The sequence below is a fragment of the Martes martes genome (genome assembly GCF_963455335.1).
Source record: "Martes martes genome assembly, chromosome: X".
Lineage (NCBI taxonomy): Eukaryota > Metazoa > Chordata > Mammalia > Carnivora > Mustelidae > Martes > Martes martes.
The window spans coordinates 86,089,966-86,110,752 of record NC_137897.1 but is presented as its reverse complement, the minus strand read 5'-3'; the positions used below and the strand labels follow the sequence as shown (position 1 = coordinate 86,110,752).

Below are 20,787 nucleotides of genomic sequence, written 5' to 3'. Positions count from 1 at the left end.
ACAAGCTAATTAGTAAATCTTTGAGAGTTGAAGATACAGGAAAATCACTTGCTGTGAGTTATATATATTCCAGAAATGTGAGCGTATTTGAAAAATTCTGGAGACGGGTTGCTCCATGTTTTAAGCTTGACCAAAATAAACCTTTACTTAAAACATCAATTTGTAGGCTGCACACACTGAGGAGGTCAGGAGAGAAGAAGCTAAAACAGTAATACAGAGAGTCAGGTTGTTACAAAGATCAGCACACTGTTGTCCTATCTTTCTTTCCTAAAGCCTGATGTCAATTTGTATAGTAAGGACTTCTCAAGATGAAGGATGTAAAAACAAAACACAACCAGTACCCTATCTATTAAGAAAGAGGAGTCTTAACTAGTACATGGATTTAGAATTCATTAGTATCAATTATCTTGAGAATAGTACATTGAAGATAGGATATCTTCTTTAAAATGGATTCTCCTCCAGTACTTTAGGCTGCTAAGGCACCTGGAGCCTGGAGGTTCTCAATGGTTCTTTTTGCCTAGGGTATAGCTGAAGGTGGGAAAAAATGGACTAATTCACAAGCATAAATAACCTTTAAAGACAGCAATATAAATAAGTTTTGTGGCAACCGAGGAATACTTTTTCAATAGCTGTTTGTCAGGTGAGATCCAGCAAAGCATTCATTATGAATAACCCCTTACAGAAGAACTGATGAATACAAAGGATCTTGTGGTCTTTGGGTAGATAAAAGGGAAAAGATGAAATAGGTCTCACAGAAAGTCAGAGAAAAGGCAAGGCAGGCCTACAGAGATATAAGGTAAGTCTAAAAATAAAAACTAAAAGATATAACTATTGAAAGTATAGGACAATGAGAAAGTAAGTCTAGATTAAAGTTCCCTAAGGGAGTTAAGATCAAAAGAACCCCCACAAGCTAAAAAGGGACATATTCAAGGGAAAAGAACTAGAGCTGGTACTATGCATCATAACATCTTGAGACTGAATAACGTTTCAATGGGGACCCACCAGTTCATGTCATAAAATCACATTTTTTTGGCCACCAAAATAGCAGGGAAAAAACATTAGAACAACCAAGTATCTGGTACTCTTTGTTGCCACGAAAAAGAAAAGAAAGCCCCACTCATTTTAGCAATTTTAAATGCTAATTTTTATTTACTGCTAACTGTGCAAAGGACACCAATTCAATACTGTGCAGTAAAACAGTTACATAAATCCAATATCAAAGAGCATATGGAATAAATCTAAAGCAGAGCACCATGTGCCTTCAAAACTGATTAATATCACAGAACATAACTCAGTTCAGACAGTTCTTAAGAAACCCGAAAAACTCTCTCATTTAATATTTAGTTATCCAGAAGCAAATATTCATTTTTTTATTTTCTAGAAAAAAGTCAAGTTATTCCAATTTTGCATGGTTTAGTATGATGTGTGACATCTGAACCAAGGATATAGTTTGTAGGATTTATTCCTTTTATCAACTGGAACCATCAGCTAATACAAAGTTGACAAGCTGGCTGACAGGAAAAGAGCTGCTGAAATATGTTCAATATGGGGCTAGCCTGTACATCCATCTCAATTTCTTTATCCACAACCCAAAGTAATATTCCTTTATTTAAAGTAGTATTTTAAATCCAAAGATAAAATAATCTTAAAGACAGATAAGATACAACAGTAATCACCTTAACCACCTAAATCACTTAAACACTAACATAAAACACTTTTTAAAAACCAAAACAGCAAAAAATGGCAGTGCAAGAGTACTTCATACTGCTCAATCTTACATATTCTGAGGTATGTAATGAGAAGCTGAGGGAGGTGAAGCAATATAGCCAACTGGCCCAGGATTCATAGCACCATGAATTTGAGAAGAACCACCATATGCTGCACCAACTGGATGCCAGGGGGCAACATAGGGATAATCTGGCACAACAGGAAAACAGGAATCAAAACCAGGCAAAGGTGGTGGCCCATAGGGATCTGACATCATTGGATAATAGACTGCTCCATGAGGGACAGATGCAGGGTCAGCATTTGGAAAAGTACCTGAAACAAAGAATGCACAATATAGTACACACTTTATATACAAAGATTTACTAAAACATCAACATAAATGGATGTTCAGGTAAAAGTGAAACTTAGCACTAACTATAGGAAAGATCCGCAGCAAATGTGGCAAGAATGAATTCATTCTTTCATTCATTCATTCGAGAGGGAAAGAGGTGGGGAAGGAGCAGAGACAGAGGGGAAGAACCTCAAGCAGGCTCCATGCCTAGCACGGAGCCCAACGCACGGCTCAAACTCTTTGACCCTGAGATCATGACCTAAGCAGAAATCAAGAGCTGGAAGCTTAGACAGCTGAGCCATCCAGGCATCCCAGAGCACCTTTGATATGAACATTAGTGACTAAAGGAGGCTGCTAGAAGTTTATATGAAAATTTTCTAATTATAAAAATTTAAATATATGTGTGTATAATGGGTCAAATGTAGTCTACCTAGACATAGCTATCTTTCTGGGATGATTTAGGTACCTACAGACTAAATACATACAAAAACATTCTCTAGAGTCCTTCTAGTCACTTAAGTTCTCATAAGGGTAATTCCCAATTAAGTCATCCAATAGTTTCCCCACTGTGACACATATTATCCAAATAACCATTATGTATTACTTTAGCAATTAAAAACTCTGGTGTGTATACAATCTGGTCTAAACTTGAAGGTTCTGAAGAGCATCCTAAAGACCAAACATTTAATGCTGAACGTCATTAAGATCCTGACAACGCTTTAATTTTACACCACTTCTGCTACCATGAGTCAGTTTTAGTGGAAACAGATGTAGGTCTGTCCTTGCTATAGTGACTATGTAAATATTAAAAAGGAGTCCTTCATTAACTGGGATAATGTAGGTGAGCACACTCTGGAATGAAGACTGCCACTGTCTCATGGTTTACAATTAAAAATAGTTCTATAAAAGGCACATGGTACAAAAATGCAATGAAGGTTGACACTTTAATTTTTATTACAATGGGCCATATCACATGAACACTAGGTGAACAGGAGGGCTAAGATCTGTAGTACTAATATTTCCAAACCATTAATATGCTTTAAAGGAAGGGAGAAACAGAAGGAAATTCACATTTTTCACATGCACCAGGCACAGCATACTTCTATATACATATAATTTATCTCATTTAGTTCTTACAGCAACCCTGGCAAGTCAGATATTTCCCATTTTACAGAAAATCAGGCTCAGGGAGGTTAAGTAACTAGCTGAGATCATAAGCATTAAGCAGCAGTACTGGAATGTGAGCCAGATATGGTTTGATTAGTCTACATAATTTTTTTTCTACCTCCTGCCGATTCCTTCTAAGAAGGGCAGTCAAGATCTCATTCTAAACCCTTTAAAAATGCCTCTCCATCTATACTATATTGTTAACTCATACAGCAACCACCTTTATGGTCTGGCACAGTGGTCTCAAACTTTTTGGTCTCAGGATCCCTTTACACTCTTAAAAATTAAGGATCTCAAACAGCTTTTGTTTATGTGAGTTATTTCAATATTTACTGTATTATTTCAATATTTACTGTACAATATTTACTGTATTTCAATATTTACTGTATTTACAATATTTACTGTATAATTAGGAATTAAACTGAGAAAGTTAAATTTATTAATTCCTATAAATATAAGTTTATATTCCAAAACAAAAATATTGTGAGATAAGTGTCATTGTTTTATATTTGTGCAAATCTTGAATGTACGGCTTAATAAAAGACAACTGGATTCTCACATCTGCTTCTGTACTTAACCAATTGTGATATGTTGTTTTGAAGGATATGATGAAAACATGGCCTCATACAGCTATGCAGCAGCTGGAAGACAGAAATCTTTTAATAACCAGCCTTTTCAGATAATTAGATATTCTTTGATGCTACACCAAAACTAGGTAAGTGGTAGTTGCCAAAGGTAAGTAGTAATGTGGACTTTTTCATATTCTCTCAACATTGAAATCCACAGTTTACCTTATGCTTTGAATATATCTTTTACAAAATTATACATAGGTAACACCATGCATTGGTAATTGGAAAAGTATTATTTTACTGAGTTACACAGATCTCCCAAATGTTAACACATTTTATTATACAATGTGAAAAACCACATTCATTAAAAGCCCCTTCTTTTTTTTTAAAGTGATCTCTCCACCCAGCATGGGGCTTAAACTCACAAGCCTGAGATTAAGAGTTGCATGCTTTACTGACTGAGCTAGCCAAGCGCCCCAATAGCACCATCTATCTTATTAGAAAAGTACTGAGAAACTGTCAAGTTCATAGCAGCAGATATGTTTTCCAAAATTCCAATTTTTATTTGAAAACTGAGATTTTTATCTTTTTTTCCAAGATTTACTTATTTGAGAGAGATAGAGAGAAAGAGAGAGACTATGGACAAGCATGCATGGATGGAGGGGTGGAGGGAGAGGGGAAAAAAGCAGACTCCCTGCTGAGCATGGAGCCCAAGATCCTGACCTAAGCTGAAATCAAGAGCCAAATGCTCAACTGACAGAGCCACCCAGGCTCCCCAAGGAATTTTTATGTTTGACAACAAATACTATCGGTTGTTTTTTTCTTGAAGTGACAGGCTCATGTTATTTGAGAAAATGCCTGCCAGATTCACAAGTCTAAATAACCATAGTTTGTCTATCATTCAAGTAAAAATAGTCTTGCATGAAAAAAATTAGTTCAGCTCATTAGTCAACCTCACAAATTCTTTTAAATTAATCTTATTTCAGTATGTATGATACTTTAGGAATAGTCCCCATTTTGTCACACAGAATATTACATAGAATTATTCAAAGATAAATATTTAGTAAAAATAAGAATGTTTTTGATTAAAACCAAAAGTTACGGACATCTTCATATCATGACTATATATGGTAGTGAAGGCACTGTTTAGTGACCCTCCCTTTATTTGTGCTTGGGTGGCAGCAGTTTTACCTACTACTGATTTTTGAGTCCTCAATGCAAAATATAACAGTGAAGAGACAAATAAAATCTCTAAGATATGTGTAATACATGATGAATACTTTTGGCTTCATGGATCCCTTGAAAAGGTCTCAAGAACTCCAAGGGTCCACATACCATGCTTTAAAAAAACATGAGCCTAGAGGCGCCTGAGTGGCTCAGTCAGTTAAGTGTCCAACTCTTGATTTCGGCTCACATCATCATCTCAGGGTCGTGAGACTGAGCCCCACATCAGGGTCCGCACTAAGCTCAGAGCCTGTTTAGGATTCTCTACCTCCCTCTGTCCCTCCATCCCTGCTCACACTCACTCTCTAAAACAAACAAGAAAACATGGGTCTAGAATATGGACCAAATGAGATATCTGAAGGTTATTATTAAATTACACATAATAAAGTCCAGTTGTCCTTCTTGCAGGCACTCTCATTACATACTCACCATTTGTTGATGCTTCCACCTGTGTGCCTTCTTGTCTCCCCACCTCACCATACAACTGAGGAACTGTCTGCTCTACCAGAGGAGATGGCTCAGAATAGACTGGATAATTCTCTACATGAAGATGCTGCTGCTGCTGCATCTGTGGCACATAGACCATGGAGTGCCAGTAGTTGTGGTGATAGCACTTGGGTGAGAAAGAAAGAAACACTTTACTATCTCTTTACTTAAAGTAGTACAGAGTTCCTCACTTAAAAAAAAAAAAAAAGTTGGGCTATCATTTTCAGGTAGAGTAGCGTTTTTGACCTAAAAGAACATTTGGAAAATCTATTCTCTACTACAACTTTAAGACCTTTTGCAGCATCTGTATCTCCTATTTGAATACATGAATTCTTTTAAAAAGGCAACCTAAGGAAATACAGATATACACAATGATCTGTATACAAAGATGTCTTTCTTAGCATTATTTTTAAAAACAAAATAGAGGGGAATATGTTACAGGGATGAAAGGTACAGCATAAGGCATATATAACCCATGGTATTGTAATAGCGTTGTATGGTGACAGATGCCTACATATGTGATGAACACAGCATAATGTATAGACTTATTAAATCACTACACTTTACACCTGAAACTAATGTAACATTGTATGTTAACTAAAAAAATAAGAGTGAACCACCCAAATATTCAACAATAGGGAACTGGATGAATTATGACATACCCGTGATGGGATACAATACAGGCAATTAAAGAAATTATGTTGTTAAATATTTAAGGAAAAATGCTCATATTGTTAACTTAAAAAAGTTTACAAAATTAAAGAGCCTAGTCAATATTTTATAAAAGAGATAAATAAGCTATAAGGAAATGTATCACAGTGTATAGTGGTTGTACATATGATTTCGGTTTTCTTTATACTTTAGTTCACAGGTACTATAATGAATGCTATTACTTTTAATATAAAATGCATTTTAATAACTATTCTGAATTTCCTTCTATTCCCATGATGTAAAATGCAGGAGAATGTTTTAAAATGCCTCAGACATCTAATATGACTTACAATGTTTCCACATGTAACTGTAATAAACTAACATAACTGAAGGTGCAAGTAGTTTATATTTTCAATTCTTGAAACTGCATTTGGGAAATAGTCTCAAAGAATAAAAAACCCATTCACTATTCTTAATTTATAAATGTGTGCCAGTTGGAGAAGAGAGTTTTCTGGAAATGAAATGCACAACATTTTAGTGAAATCAGTGTCTGGGAACACGAACTAATCTAAGCATTATCCAGGAGTCTGTCTAGTTTACTATCATCTGCCAAATCTTAAAATCCATCATTGCATTTTAGGAAATATGCCATCTTGTTATATCAGAAGTCAGGTGTATTTCAGGGGGGAAATGACATCTGAAAGAATAAAATAAAAGCTCTTACCTGAAATCAGAGACACTTTTCAGGGTATTAAGATATTTGTCAGTACCCCACCCTTCTACAATTCAGGGGAGTGGTGAAAATCAATGTTTGGTAAATATCTATGAACACATAACTGCTTTAAAAATAATACAGCCCTTTAAATATCTTTGAATCAGTCCAATTACTTTTCATATAACATGTAGAAACAACCATAAAAATGTTTCAGGCAAGACAAATGATCCATTTATTACTGAAACAGAAAAATACAGTGAAGGGTTGGCATATACATGATGCTAAATATGGAGGTCAATAAATGCTTAAGTTGTGTTGCTTAGAGCCCCCACTTGCCATAATTTAACAACTATTTTATAAGAGGAACTGAAGCACTGGGAGGGTCAAGTACAAAACTAATTTATATCATCTTCAGAATTATCTCATAAAGACAACTTAGGGTCCTCACAGTGTTCATGGCTTTTAAAGTTCGAGAGTCTGATTATCAAACCAGCTTACATTTTTAATCTAGAGTTTGTCAAAGCAATTTTATCATGACTTACCTGCAATCCCAGATTGAAATAGTACTGCAAAACTTTTGTATCTAAAATTAAAAATCTTAATTTTAAAAACTAGAAGACATAAGCAATTAGAACTACCACTTAAGAGCCTTTTTGAGTATTAGTTATAAATGTAGTCTTCCTGCAGCAACATCACCCTCAATTCTACCTTATAGTAAATGACCACTTACCTGCCACTACAGGTAAGATCATTTTCTGATCCAAGGTTTAATTACCAAATACATATTTTATTTCTAGTCTTAATATTAGGCAGAAATACTACTCTGCTAATATTTAGAAAGAATCCAGTAAAGCCATTTTCTTGCTTATCTCAAGAGTAAAATCAAGACTTTATTCTTGAGACAAGCAATTTAGTACATAACCAATCATAATGGTCTTCCGTTAATGGAGCTACTACACACTACAAACTCATGCTCTACTAATGCCATGATTAATGTTGCCTAATAATATAACTAGCACTGTATGAAACAATTCACCTCGTTTTTACTTAACATGACTAACATACCACACCACTAGAACTCCAAAAAGAGGAGGCAATAAGAAAGGTAACTCAAAATAGTTTATATCCTAAGGTGATAAAAACTTCTCCATAGAACTTAACATATTTCACAATAAAAACTAGATGTATGGGAGAAGAGGGAATAATCGTAGCATTCTAATTGTATCTCTAAATGTATTTTTATTGATTGGCCTGGGATCTATACATTCTTCTAAGTAACTTGAGTCCCACTAACAAACTTCAAGTAAACCCCTCTTTCTTAAATTGGAGACCTCTGATATGTAAAAATATATTTACTACCATTTTAAAACAATCAGCTTTTATATTTTGAACCATTATGTGGGAGTATAAAGACTCCACAGTAAATAGGAGTATAGGAGTACAAAGGTTAAACTAAAGAATATCAAAAGATAATAGCAGGAAGCAAATTCACAAATGGCACAGTATTCCATTCCTTGGTGTGTGTATGTATGTTCACACAGAATTTGTATACAAATGGCCATAGCAGTATTGTTCATAGCAGCAAAAAGGAGAAAACAACCCAAATGTGCATCAACTAATAGATAATAAAATGTGGCATACCCACACAATGGAATATTATTCAGCTATAAGAAAGAAGTACGGATACATGCTATAACATGGATGAACCTTGAAAATATCATGCTAAGTGAAAGAAGCCAGTCACAAAAGACCACATATTGCATGATTCATATATGTCGAATGTCCAGAATAGCCAAATCTTTAGACACACAAAGTGAAGAGTGGCAGCCCAGGGGAATGAGAAATGACTGCTAATGGGTACAGGGTTTCTTTCTGGGGTGATGAAAATGTTCTAGAAATAGTGGTGATGATTGCACATATTTGTGAATATACTAAAAACCACTGAATTGTACACTTCAAATGGGTGGCTTTTATAAGTATGTGAATTAGATCTCAAGCTGTTTTTTAAAAAGGAGCACAGAAAGGGACTATAAAAACTCAAAAACATCACTTTGAAATATAATGGAGGATATCATGAAAATAACCAGATTTTAACAGAAAGATGGGAGACTGGAGGGGGAAGAATTTGAGTAGATCACATGTCAGAAAATGTTTAGAAGTAAAATAATCAGGTGCAGAATTCTTGCAAAACTAGAAAGAGATAAGGGGCGCCTGGGTGGCTCAGTTGGTTAAACATCTACCTTCGGCTCAGGTCATGATTTCAGGGTCCTTGGATCAAGCCCTGCACTGGGCTCCCTGCTCATCAGGGAGTCTACTTCTCCCTCTGTCCTCCCCGTGCTTGTGCTCTCTCTTTCTCAAATAAATAAAATCTTTTTAAAAAAGTAGAAAAAGATACAACTTTGGAAAAATGACCAGCACACAGTTCCTTGTACAACTAAACACACACCTTTCTATGACCCATAAATTCCACTCCTAAGTACTGCCCAAAGGTAATGAAAACATAGGTTCATAAAGACTTTTTATAAGAATATTCACAGCCTTATTCACAAAAGCCCCAAAATGTAAATATCCCAGATATCTACCAACAAAAGACTGAACAGAATTTTTAAAGATTTTTTTTTTTATTTGGGGAGTACACGGGTGGCTGAGTCAGTAAGTGTCTGCCTTCGGCTCAGGTCATGACCCCAGGATCCTGGAATCGAGCCCTGCCTCAGGTTCCCTGCTCATCAGGAAGACTGCTTCTCCCTCTCCCACTCCCCCAACTTGTGTTCCCTTTCTCGCTGTGTCTATCAAATAAATAAATAAAAATAAAATCTTTTTTTTTTTAATTTGAGAGGGCAAGAGAGAGAGAGCATGAGCTGGGGGAGAGACAGAGGCAGGCTCCCCACTGAGCAAGGAGCCCAACATAGAGCAGGACCCTGGGATCATGACCTGAGCCAAAGGCAGACGCCTAATGGACTGTGCCCCTAATGGGAATTTTTATACAATGAAATACTGAGCAATAACAGCTAATGGACTACTGATACACGCAATGATATGGAAGAATACCAAAAATATTAGGCTGAGTTTAAGAAGCCTACCATAACAAGTATATACTGTATTATTTATATGAAATTTCAAAACAAGTGAAACTGACAAAAAAAAAATCAAACAGTGAGTACCTCTTGAGGGAGGGTAAGTAGAGGCGGGAGTGGAAAAAGACTGGGAAGGGGCATGAGGTAACAGTGAGATAACAGTGAGATAATGGTATTATTTTATATTTTGATGGGGATCTGGGTTACACAAAGGTGCATCTACTCATTTCTCAAAACGCACCAAGTATACATTTAAGATTTGTACATTATAACTTCAAACTCTAGTTAATGATATGTATGCTGAAGGGTTTTTTTTCTATTAACATATAATGTATTATTTGTCCCAGGGGTACAGGTCTGTGCATCATCAGGCTTACACATTTCACAGCACTCACCAGTGAATAGCACATACCCTCCCCAAAGTCCATAACCCAGTCACCCTATCCCTACCCCTCACCCCCCAGCAACCCTGTTTGTTTCATGAGATTGAGAGTTTCTTATGGTTTGTCTCCCTCCCAACCCCATCTCGTTTCATTTTTTTCCTCCTTACCCCCCATGACCCCCCGCCCTGCCTCTCAATATCAGAGAGGTCATATGATATATGCTGAAGTTTTTATGGTGAAGAATGTTGATGTCTGCAATTTACTTTGGAATGCACCAAAATTGAAATAGATGACTTGAAGGACAAGGAGATGGATGGAAGGAAAGACAGGCAGATCTGTGATAAAGCAAGTATAGTTAATGGATAGAATCTAGGTGGTGAATGCATGAATATTCATATTGAAATTCAAGTTTCATGTATAGTATATTTGAACATTTTCTTTCCTTTTTTTTAAAGATTTTATTTATTTATTTATTTGAGAGAGACAGAGAGACAGAGAGACAGGTAGTGAGAGAGCACGACGAGCACGGAAGAGAGGGAGAAGCAGGCTTCCCACTTAGCTGGGAGCCTGACATGGGGCTCCATCTCAGGACCCCAGGATCATGACCTGAGCCAGAAGCAGACGTTTAACTGACTGAACCACCCAGGTGCCCCTGGTTTTTTCAAAATGAAATGTTGGAAAATGCAAAATCACCATTATGTGGTCACAGAGTAGATCTTGGGTGGGGATAGTTAGTGAGAGAAGAGGAGTGAAGGGATTAAGGTCTAGATACTGGGTAAATCAGGCAGAAATGAAGCACTACTAACAAAATAGAAAGCCAAGGAGTCAGTGTTTTGCCCGGCCTGGAAAGAAGAAAGGGAGATAAAAGATGAGGAATTTCATTAAAGATAGAGTTTGAAATGAAAGAAAAAAAGCCAAGTGAAAATGTCTACAAAGTAGCTAGGGGTAAGTAACAAATTTCAGAGGCCAGGACCAGATAGATTTTTTTTTTTTTTTTTTTTTTTAAGATTTTATTTATTTATTTGTTAGAGAGAGTGAGCACAGGCAGACAGAGGCAGAGGGAGAAGCAGGCTCCCTGCTGAGCAAGGAGCCCGATGTGGGACTCGATCCCAGGACCCTGGGATCATGACCTGAGCCGAAGGCAGCCGCTTAACCAACTGAGCCACCCAGGCGTCCCCAGGACCAGATAGATTTATGAATCATGTATATAAAGATGATAATGAAGTTGTAAGGTAGAGAAAAAGAACAGCATGGAATTGAAGATTTTGGTTACTACGCAGGAGTTAAAAAATAAAAATAGAGAAGCAGCTAGAAAAATCTAGAGAATTTTACAGCAAAGAAGTATAAACAAGCTACAAACAACTTTCAACTACAATTCTCTTGAGAGACACTGCCAAACTGAGTAACAAAGAACTTTCAATGGACAGCTACTTCTTAGTTTAATTAAACAAGACCACATGACTAAAATCTGAAGCAAATCAGACCCCCAATTCCTCAAAAAAAAAAAAAACTTCTCCAACTTCAAAATTCACTTGGAATCCTAAATATCAAAGGCTATAACAATTTCATACACTTATGGTAGGAATTTAAGAAATGGAGAAATTTTGGTATCAATTCCTGCTTTTCGGAAAAAAAAAAAAAAGTAGTTGAGAGAACAAAGAGAAAATGTTCCAGACAGACCTGTAGCTATCCAAAAAACCATCCACTTCTTGATTATGGAGAAGTTTTTATCAGCTTTCAGTTCTTTCTTTTTTTAGTCATTTTCTTGGCATTATGCTCTCAGGTCAATTTCCATTTGGACCCTACCCCCAGTAGACAACCAGAGAGAGAGATGCTCTAAAAAAAAATTTCAGACTAAATAACCCTCACACAAGTCTCAGAATCTCCTTACCTTGAGGCAGATCACTGCCACTTGGATCACAGGAATAAGGTGGAGGTGGTGGTGGTAAGTTTGAAGCCTCTCCCACCTCAAGAGGAGGAGGTGGAGGTGGAGGTGGTAAAGAACCAGCAGCAGCAGGAATAGGAGCAGAAAGGTATGGATAGGATGGTGAAGCAATCACTACAAAAAAAAAACAAAACAAAGTAGCAATGCACAACTGTAACACCTTATAAGGAGTAGTTCATCTTCTACTTTTGTGTCCCCAGTATGGTCAAACAATTCTAATTCTTATGGTTTGACTTAAAAATTTGGAAGGTGAATTGCCCACATTCTTAGACATGCCAGTTGAAACTGGGAGCTCATTACAGGTTATTTTGAGTTAAAGTAATTACTTGAAATTAAAAGGAAAAAAACTGGAAGTTGCACTTTTGACCATCAAGACTTTAAAAAAACATCAGCTAACAAGCACATAAATGAAATACCATTAAAGTAAAATTTTTACTTAGCTTAACACAAAGTTAAGGATGTTTTCAGCCATCTGCCATCCTTAGTCAAATCACAAGATGTAGAAGCTAATAAGAGAGACTAAGTTACACAGATTACAGATTTAAGTAATCCTTGAAGGTTTCTACTTCATAGCATCACTGGAATATTGGGCATTCTAAACCATGACAGTTCCAATTCTAAGGACACAGAATCTAACACAGGCTAGATGAAATATCTTATCCCTTTGACTTTCTATACCTGTGGCTATAGTAAAAACAATATTCATTCAAGAGTTTCAATTTTTGACGTAAGAAATTCAAATATAATTATGTTTAAATATGAATACATTCTTCTTCCATGAAGATAAAGGAAATGAAACAGTTCCAACATAGTAAGAATAAGTATCTCCTATACACATACCAGATAAATGTTAGATTTGATGATACACCATTCAATTCAATCATTTTAGCCAACGTAGACATTTAAGTACTGAATTTATTGTGTTACCTGCACTATAATTTTAACCCTGAGAAGTAGAGAAACCTTAGTCTCATTGTTCAATAAAGATTTAAGTTCAGAGTTGTAGAACACTTAAGTTTGTACAGGAACAGTATACACAAGCTGAATTTGTTATTCTGATAATTTAGCAAGGGGAATTTAAGGACAAGTATTAGAAATAATCCTTGTTTTTATTCACCGACATAAATACTTACAATATACTTATCTATAGCCTTTATACAGTTATAGGCTAACAGTGATAGGGGATGTCTTAGGGTGATTTAAAACTTGGATAAACAACTCTACACCTTGTCCAATCTCAGAAATGAGCACCAAAAAATGATTCTTACCATATCTAAATTAAACAGTAAAATTTTAAAACATGCTCAACTGTTTTGGAGTTTTGTCATGTATGTAGAAATCTCCACTTTCACAGATTTAGAAGAGGCATTTAATTTTTAGAATTTATCTCCAAATATTCAAAAGGCTTTATAAATTTGTTTTCTATAAAGTAATGGTTTTTTCAACAAAGCTCCACTTATTCCTTTTAAACTAGCATTCAAATCACACCATTTAAAAAAATAAATTAGGAATTACCTAAAGATAGCAGAATGTGATTATGATCAATAGGAAAAAACCAACTACTAGACCTGGATAGCTAAGTAAGTTCTCATTGGCCTGAGAGAATCCAGAGCAGAAAAAATTTGGAGATTATTTTATCTGAATTCACCTTCCCTGAAAATGCGTATTATAGTACATCCCTGAAGAAAAAGCTTTTATAATTTCCAAATGCTCTAGACATACATGAGCATCTCATTTGTAAACTTAACAGGGCTTTATAGTTTAACAGTTAGAATTTAAGGGATAGCTCCAAAACAATACAAACTTCCCTAAAATATTAATGGAAACAAACGTAGCGCATTCAAAATGCTTATTTCCCCTGTTTAGGAAGCTATAGTCTGTTTCAAGACGTTTCAGAAGAGCATATGAATATACGAAGTAAGGCATGACTTCTCTACAGATCAAAGGGCTGGGTGGGGACTTAGGTGCAATGAGGTGCAAAACTCAAGGGGCCACCAAAATAATGCCTCTAAAAAATCCATTATTAGTAAAATATCAAAATTCTAAATGAAGACAGGATCCAAGCCTGCACTTGCATGATCCAAAGAGTTCCTCACTCAATTCACCCTAAGCCTGGCCCACAGACCCTGTCTTTATTTAAAATTTTGATCCTTTGTTCACCATGGATTTTTGGGGGGGATTACTCTTGGTTTTTAAAAAATTACATTGGGGTACCTGGTTAGGCATCCAACTCTTTTTAAGATTTTACTTATTTATTTGAGAAAGAGAGAGAGAGCTTGCGCACACATGCAGGAGGAGGAGCAGAGGGAGATGCAGACTCCCTGCTTAGCAGGGAGCCCACTATGGGGGGCTCAGTGCCAGGACTTCAGGATCATGACTTGAGCCAAAGGCAGACAGTGGACAGAGCCACCCAGGAAACCCAATCATCCAACTCTTGATATCCCTTAGGTGATCTCAGAGTTGTGAGATCGAGCCCGCATCGGTCTCTGTGTTGGGCACGGAGCCAGCTCAAAATTTTCTTTCTCCTTCTCCCTCTGTCCCCCTACTCCCTGACCTGGCTCCTATGTATATACATGTTCTAAGAAAAATAAAGTACATTAAGGTTTTATTTACCTTTATTACTGTGGTTTTTTGGCACTCTCTTAAATTTTCACTAGTCCTGGCCCTGACAAAAGCCTTGGGAACAGTTACCAAAACTCAGTTAACAGTATTTAATGCCTATGAGGAGATTCATTATTAAAGGCAATCATCACATCTAATCACCTGGCAGGTAAGTGACTTCATAATGGAGGATGGGTTGGGGCTGCCAGAGAGACACATGAATAACACAATGGGAAACATGAGCTGTTTCATCTAGAGGAGTGAAAGGAATGTTAAAGACCAATTAAATAGCAGCCATGACCTAGTAGAGTTATAGCTGAGGTTGATAAGCGACTCAAAGAACAAGAAGTAAAATACATTTTTAGAAGTATCTACACAGAACACAACCTGGCATTTAAATGGTAAGCTTTCAATGACTACATAAATGAGGTACTTGATTCACCCATCATTTCATCTTATGCTCAGTAGTCTCCAAAGCAGACATCTAATACTTTTCCTTGCAATTAGCAAAAAGTAGTAAAACCAGGGTCTACAATATCATTTTCAGTGAAAAATTTCTATGCTCATTAATGAACATATATTGAATGTTTTTATTCCAGGAACTATGCTAAGCACTTAATTTTTAAATTATAAGTGAATCAGATACAGAAAGCAAATCACAATAAATTGTTTTAAGGTGGACACTATCCAGGCCAAGAAATAAAACTCTGCCAGTCACTCCAGAAAACATCTTTTTTTCCTATCCCAATCACAACCCTCCCTCCCACCGTAATTTAACCATTACCCTGACTTTCACAGTAATCACTTGTTTGTGGTTTTAAGAGTTTTGTCCTCCAAATGTGCATCCCTAGGTAGCTTTTAAAAGTTGAGGTCTTGAATCTCTTTTACTATTGGTCTTTTCTCCATCCCTGTCATTTCCTTTCAGTTTTTCTTTTGAAAAATCTGGGCCTTTTGACCTATTGATTTTCCCACAGTCTTTAATTTTCCTGATTATATAGTCATGGTGTTCCAATATGTTCTTCTGTTATTTCCCGCAAATAGGCAGCTAGATCCAGGAGACTGGATCAGACTCAGGACTGATTTCTTTAACACATCTATAGATAATGTTTCTGCAATCTTCACAGCTAACTGCTATTTAATACCTATTCAGTAAGGACTGTAAAATAATTATCTTCACTGATTAGATAGAATACTAATATAGAGAAACTTCCCTTCATCTATTTGGTTACCCAGTGGTACAGTTCATATAAGGTAGGCAGGATAAAGGCTTTATTCTTTCACTTTATTTTCCAGTTAGGAAAATGAACTGGCTTATTTCTCCTAAGGTGACCAATTTTTAAAATATCATTAAGAACTTTTAAATCCAATATATTTGATATGTTCCAGTCTGCTGTAACTATCATTGTTGAGACTCAAACTGCCCTATCTCTGGCCAATGGGAACCTCTTCAAGATGGCTCCTGAGTTCTTTTGACATGGCCCCAGGAGTCTAATAGCTTCTTTGCTCTCTCGTATGAGAAAATGATATAGGCTCATCTTGAACATTTCCTGCCCAGATGTGGAATCAGCAGCCATTTCTCACAAAGCTGCTTGGTTTTTAAGTGAGAAATGTATTTCAAGACCACAAAATGAGTGCTAAGAATATTCATTGTTTCTAGTCTTTTCAGTGGACAGAGCGGGAAACATACACATATATTTAAAGATAAAACACCTGAAGTTATATTGATACTTCCAATTCAAATTTGAGACCATAGAAGCTTTTCTTTAGCCTTATTATATCCATATTACCTTTCTTCCATAGTTAGACTCCTGGTTTGCAAGGGCACAAGGAGATAAAATTAGAATATCCCATACTCATTTGTTTTAGGCGACATTACACAGTCTCAGAATAACAATCTGATTATCTAGATAAAAGAATCTCATGTAATTACTGAAAGGATTAAAAAAAATGCTTGGCACATGGTCTCTCAACTCTATTTCAAAGAACAGCCATACAATATCTACATGGTCCAAACATAAGGTTATTGCTATTATACAGTGTATTCTCCACCTCTTAACCCTCATTGTCTTAACTCTTAAGGTAATTATACATTTAAAACTTACCATTAGGTCTTATGTTGATGCCTTTGTTTTGGTAACCTAAAAGTCAACTCATTCTCTGGTACACTGATGTCCATCTAATACAACTTTCCGTGATAGTAGAAATATTCCGTATCTGTGCTGTCCAAGACACTAGCCACTGGCCACATGTGGCTTTAAGCACCTGGCATGGGGCTGGTGCAAGTGAGCAACTGAAGATTTTATTTAACTGTAATTAATTAAAACTTAAAATTGTCACATGTGGCTAGTGATTACCTTGCTTGACAGCATAGTTTTAGTAGATTCTTCAGGAAGGGCTCAGGCAAGTAATATTCTCTGAATTCTTACTGCCTTTTAGGCTTGAAAATCAGTTTTGGTTGGATATAAAATCTTTGTTTTACACATTCCGTATTTTAAATGTTATTCCATTTTCTTCTAGCATGAAGCACTGTTGTCAAAGTTTGATGATTATCATTTTATTTGTTTTATACTCCATACGTTCTTTTATCTAGATAATCAAAGGACCTTCTTTTTAAGTCTGATCATTTTACTAGAATTACCTTGGTGTTGGCTGTTCTGGGTCAATATTCTCAGGTATTAAGAATCTTGTTTCAGTATATAGTTTTAAAGTTTTTTAATTCCAGGAAAAGTTTTCTGAATTATAGTTTTTCAATATTTGTTCTTTTTCCTTACTTTGGTTTTCTTCTTCAGAGACTTCTATCACTGTCTGATCTCCTTTGCCTAACTTTAACAAGTCACTTTTGAATCTTTATCTTCCTTTTCTTCATTTTAGATTCCCCCTCCTTCTTACATCTTTCTTTTAAAGCATTATCTGTTGTATATACTTGGTCACGTTCTTTATAGTTTAGTCTTCGTACCTGAAATCACTTTCTGCCATTTTTAATGCTTTTCTAAGTTCTGTCACTTCATTTGAGTTTTTCTAATTCTGACTCATTATTCTTTTTAAGATTTTTAATTCCAATTATTCTTTAATGTTTTATATTATTTATATCTTTAGCTCATTCTGAAATAGTTATTAGTTTGTTTCACTGGCATATTTCTGACATGCTTTTATGGTCTATAGGGATATTATTCTTTTTTTGTTCTTAAAACGTCTTTGTACAGGGTTTCATCTTAGTGCTTTTCCTTTGTTACATGAAATTATTTTTCATGAACTTTAGAATGAGGTAGATACAGGGTAGTTTTGTGTTTGTGTAGCGTTCAAAAACATGGCTGCTTTCTTGGATTCCATGGTTCTGTTCTCCTCTGCTTTGGTCTGGACATGTCCTTTTCCCAATCCCAATCAATTCTGATTCCACTCCCAGCAGTTTCTCCCCAGTGAGTACTATCCTAACAGGGAGCCCTGGCAGGTCACTTTTGAGGGTTCTTAGGGGCCAGATTGCTCCAAGCCCTTCAAGTCCCTTTACCATGTACCCAAAACACTCACCTAGTACTGGAGAGGTCAAATCCCTTCCCAGTCTTAGCTGCTCCTTCCAAACTGGCCGCCCCACTTTCCAGTGAATTATTAGCTTTTGGGGTTCTTCTGCTCTCAGGTCCTTCAGACAACATCCCCGATGCTTCCGTCTTCTTGCTCCCACACAGACCCTGATAGCATGAGGGTCTTGTGACTGGTGATTTGTCCCTCCCTGCTTAAGTTTTGGAGTTTGTGGGGATACCTTGTCACCTAGTTCATTGTAAATGTTGTCCATAGGTTTTGGATTTGCTATTTCCATTTTTATTTGAGGACTCAGATTAAATAGCTATGCTGCTGTTGTCACCAGCTTTCCAGAATTCTGAGAATTCTAAATTATGTTAATTCACTGGAATTTCACGACCACTTCATAAATTGGTACTACCAGTACCCCCAAGCTCATAAGTGAGAAAGGCTCAGTAACTTGTCCAAAACTGCAGAGATAGTGAGTTATAAAACCAAAATTCTAACCTAAGTTTCTTAAATTCTAGAGCCTATATTCTTTATTACAACATTCATGGGAAAATGATGTATATGGCAATGTATTTTATAGCAAACTTTTCAGGAATTACTTCTGTGAAGCGTGAAACACCTCTACTTTAATTCCTGTGTAATAAACTTAACTCACAGTTTAACTAGTAAAGTCCTCTAAATTTTCAGTAGGGTAGCAAAACAATAGCTACAAAATTATCTCGAAGCCAAATTTGCAAGAAAAAAGTTAGAAACCCTGGCTCTCAAATCTCATGGATTCCTCAAATACAGAACAAATACTTTATTAAGTAGGTTAAACAAATTTAATACTAGAAATTAAAGTAATCCTATCTAATCACTAGAATTGTTGCATGTGCATGTTCATGAACAGGAGGAGTTTTCCCAAACTAAGCAACCACTAATAACCTACCTGGCCTGCCTTGTATAGGTGGAGATACAAATAGAGGCTGTATAACATTCTGTGAGGAAACTGAAGTGGTACTACTAGCTTGATTAGCTGCTGCACAGTTAGATAAAACTGAAGCTGGAACATTACTGGCACAGGAAGCTGCAATTGCTGAAGAATTTACCATCACCTGTAAGTGTAGAAGAAAAATTTAGAAAAGTTTAGTGATTTCTCAAACACTGTTTCTTATCTGAACCTAAGTTTCAAGATATAGTATTTAGATAACTAAAACACTGAGAAATCAATCTTTATGTAAAACCTATAAGGTTATTTCCTTCAAAGACAATTAACTTCAAGATCTTAATTTTTAAATGTATTTTTCTGAAAAAGTAATACATTAATATGATTCAAAGATCAAGTATAAAATTGTATACAATGAAATGTTTCCTTCCAACCCGTATCTTCCCTCTGCCTAGTTCCCCTCCCCTCTCCCCAAACAGGTAACCTCTGGATTTCCTACATATTATCCAGAGATTTGTATGTTTGTTTTTATATGTGTATACATTTCCCCATACTAACACATACTTTTGTTTTCAACAGAAAAGATACTTTGCTTTTTTATGTGTAAACTTCACGGGACTGCAATTTGTTTTTCTGATGAGGCCACAGCACCCAATACAGCACTGGGCACAGAGAGATGTTCACTACATAGTAACAGACACTTCTTGAACATGCTGTTCTCAATGCAATCTCCATTTTCTTACCACCCACTGCTGTGTGGCTGCTACCCATTCCAGTCCTCAGAAACTGCATTCAATCACCAGTGGTCTTCATGGTAACAATTCCCAATACTCTCTTGCTAGTCCTTATGGTGCTTGACCTCTTGGTAGCAACTGACACTTGACTACCCCTTGAAACATGCTCTTCCTAGGGTTCCCACAGTAATACATTCTCCTACTTTTCCTCTCTCCTTAACTATTCCTTCTCTAACCCTTTGCTAAAATTTGGTGATCTACAGGCTCTGTTCTGGATGCCCTTCTCAATCTCTCCCTTTCCCCAGGATTATCTTATTCACTTCCATGGTTTCAGCAACCTTTTTGACACTAGCCCCCTATTCTTTACATTTCAGTTTCAGTAAATGAAAGAGACTTGACCAGTAATTTATATTAATTCACTCATTACATAATAGGTTCAGAACAGAAGGACTATCAGTAATCAAACACCAGCACATAGAACAGTGTCTGGAACACAGTAGATAATCAATTTGTTGAATTTTACTAATCACTGGTGCCAGGCACCACAAAGCACAATAATACTTAAATATGATGAAGGACAAGGAGAAAAAAAAGAAAAAATCACTTCCCCCATTTGATTGCTTGGTAACACTATTAAGATTACCTTCTGGGGGTAGTTGTATGAGGTAACTGTGTCCTGAGGAGACATAGAACATGGTCTTCTGTCCTGAAGAGACTTTAATGAATACAGAA

General features: G+C 36.2%; 1 protein-coding gene across 1 annotated transcript; it reads right to left on the bottom strand.

Moving 5' to 3' along the window:
- Positions 1–1,124: 1,124 nt before the first annotated feature.
- ALG13 (ALG13 UDP-N-acetylglucosaminyltransferase subunit) lies at positions 1,125–20,775 on the bottom strand. The gene is made up of 6 exons (XM_080795876.1): positions 20,699–20,775; positions 19,325–19,490; positions 12,220–12,387; positions 7,414–7,454; positions 5,449–5,632; positions 1,125–2,040 (listed from the first exon to the last, which is right to left on the bottom strand). Exons 1-6 carry the CDS (start codon positions 20,741–20,743, stop codon positions 1,775–1,777), a joined length of 870 nt encoding a protein of 289 aa, XP_080652002.1. The 5' UTR covers positions 20,744–20,775; the 3' UTR covers positions 1,125–1,774.
- Between the last annotated feature and the right edge of the window lie 12 nt (positions 20,776–20,787).

Bases quoted from the DNA above. Each gene is read 5' to 3' on its own strand.
- ALG13 (XM_080795876.1), bottom strand. From the start codon at position 20,743: ATGTCTCCTCAGGACACAGTTACCTCATACAACTACCCCCAGAAG. The intron at 19,491-20,698 runs GTAATCTTAATA...CTACACTTACAG, and splicing joins CATACAACTACCCCCAGAAG to GTGATGGTAAATTCTTCAGC. The intron at 12,388-19,324 runs GTAGGTTATTAG...TTTTTTTTGTAG, and splicing joins ACCTATACAAGGCAGGCCAG to TGATTGCTTCACCATCCTAT.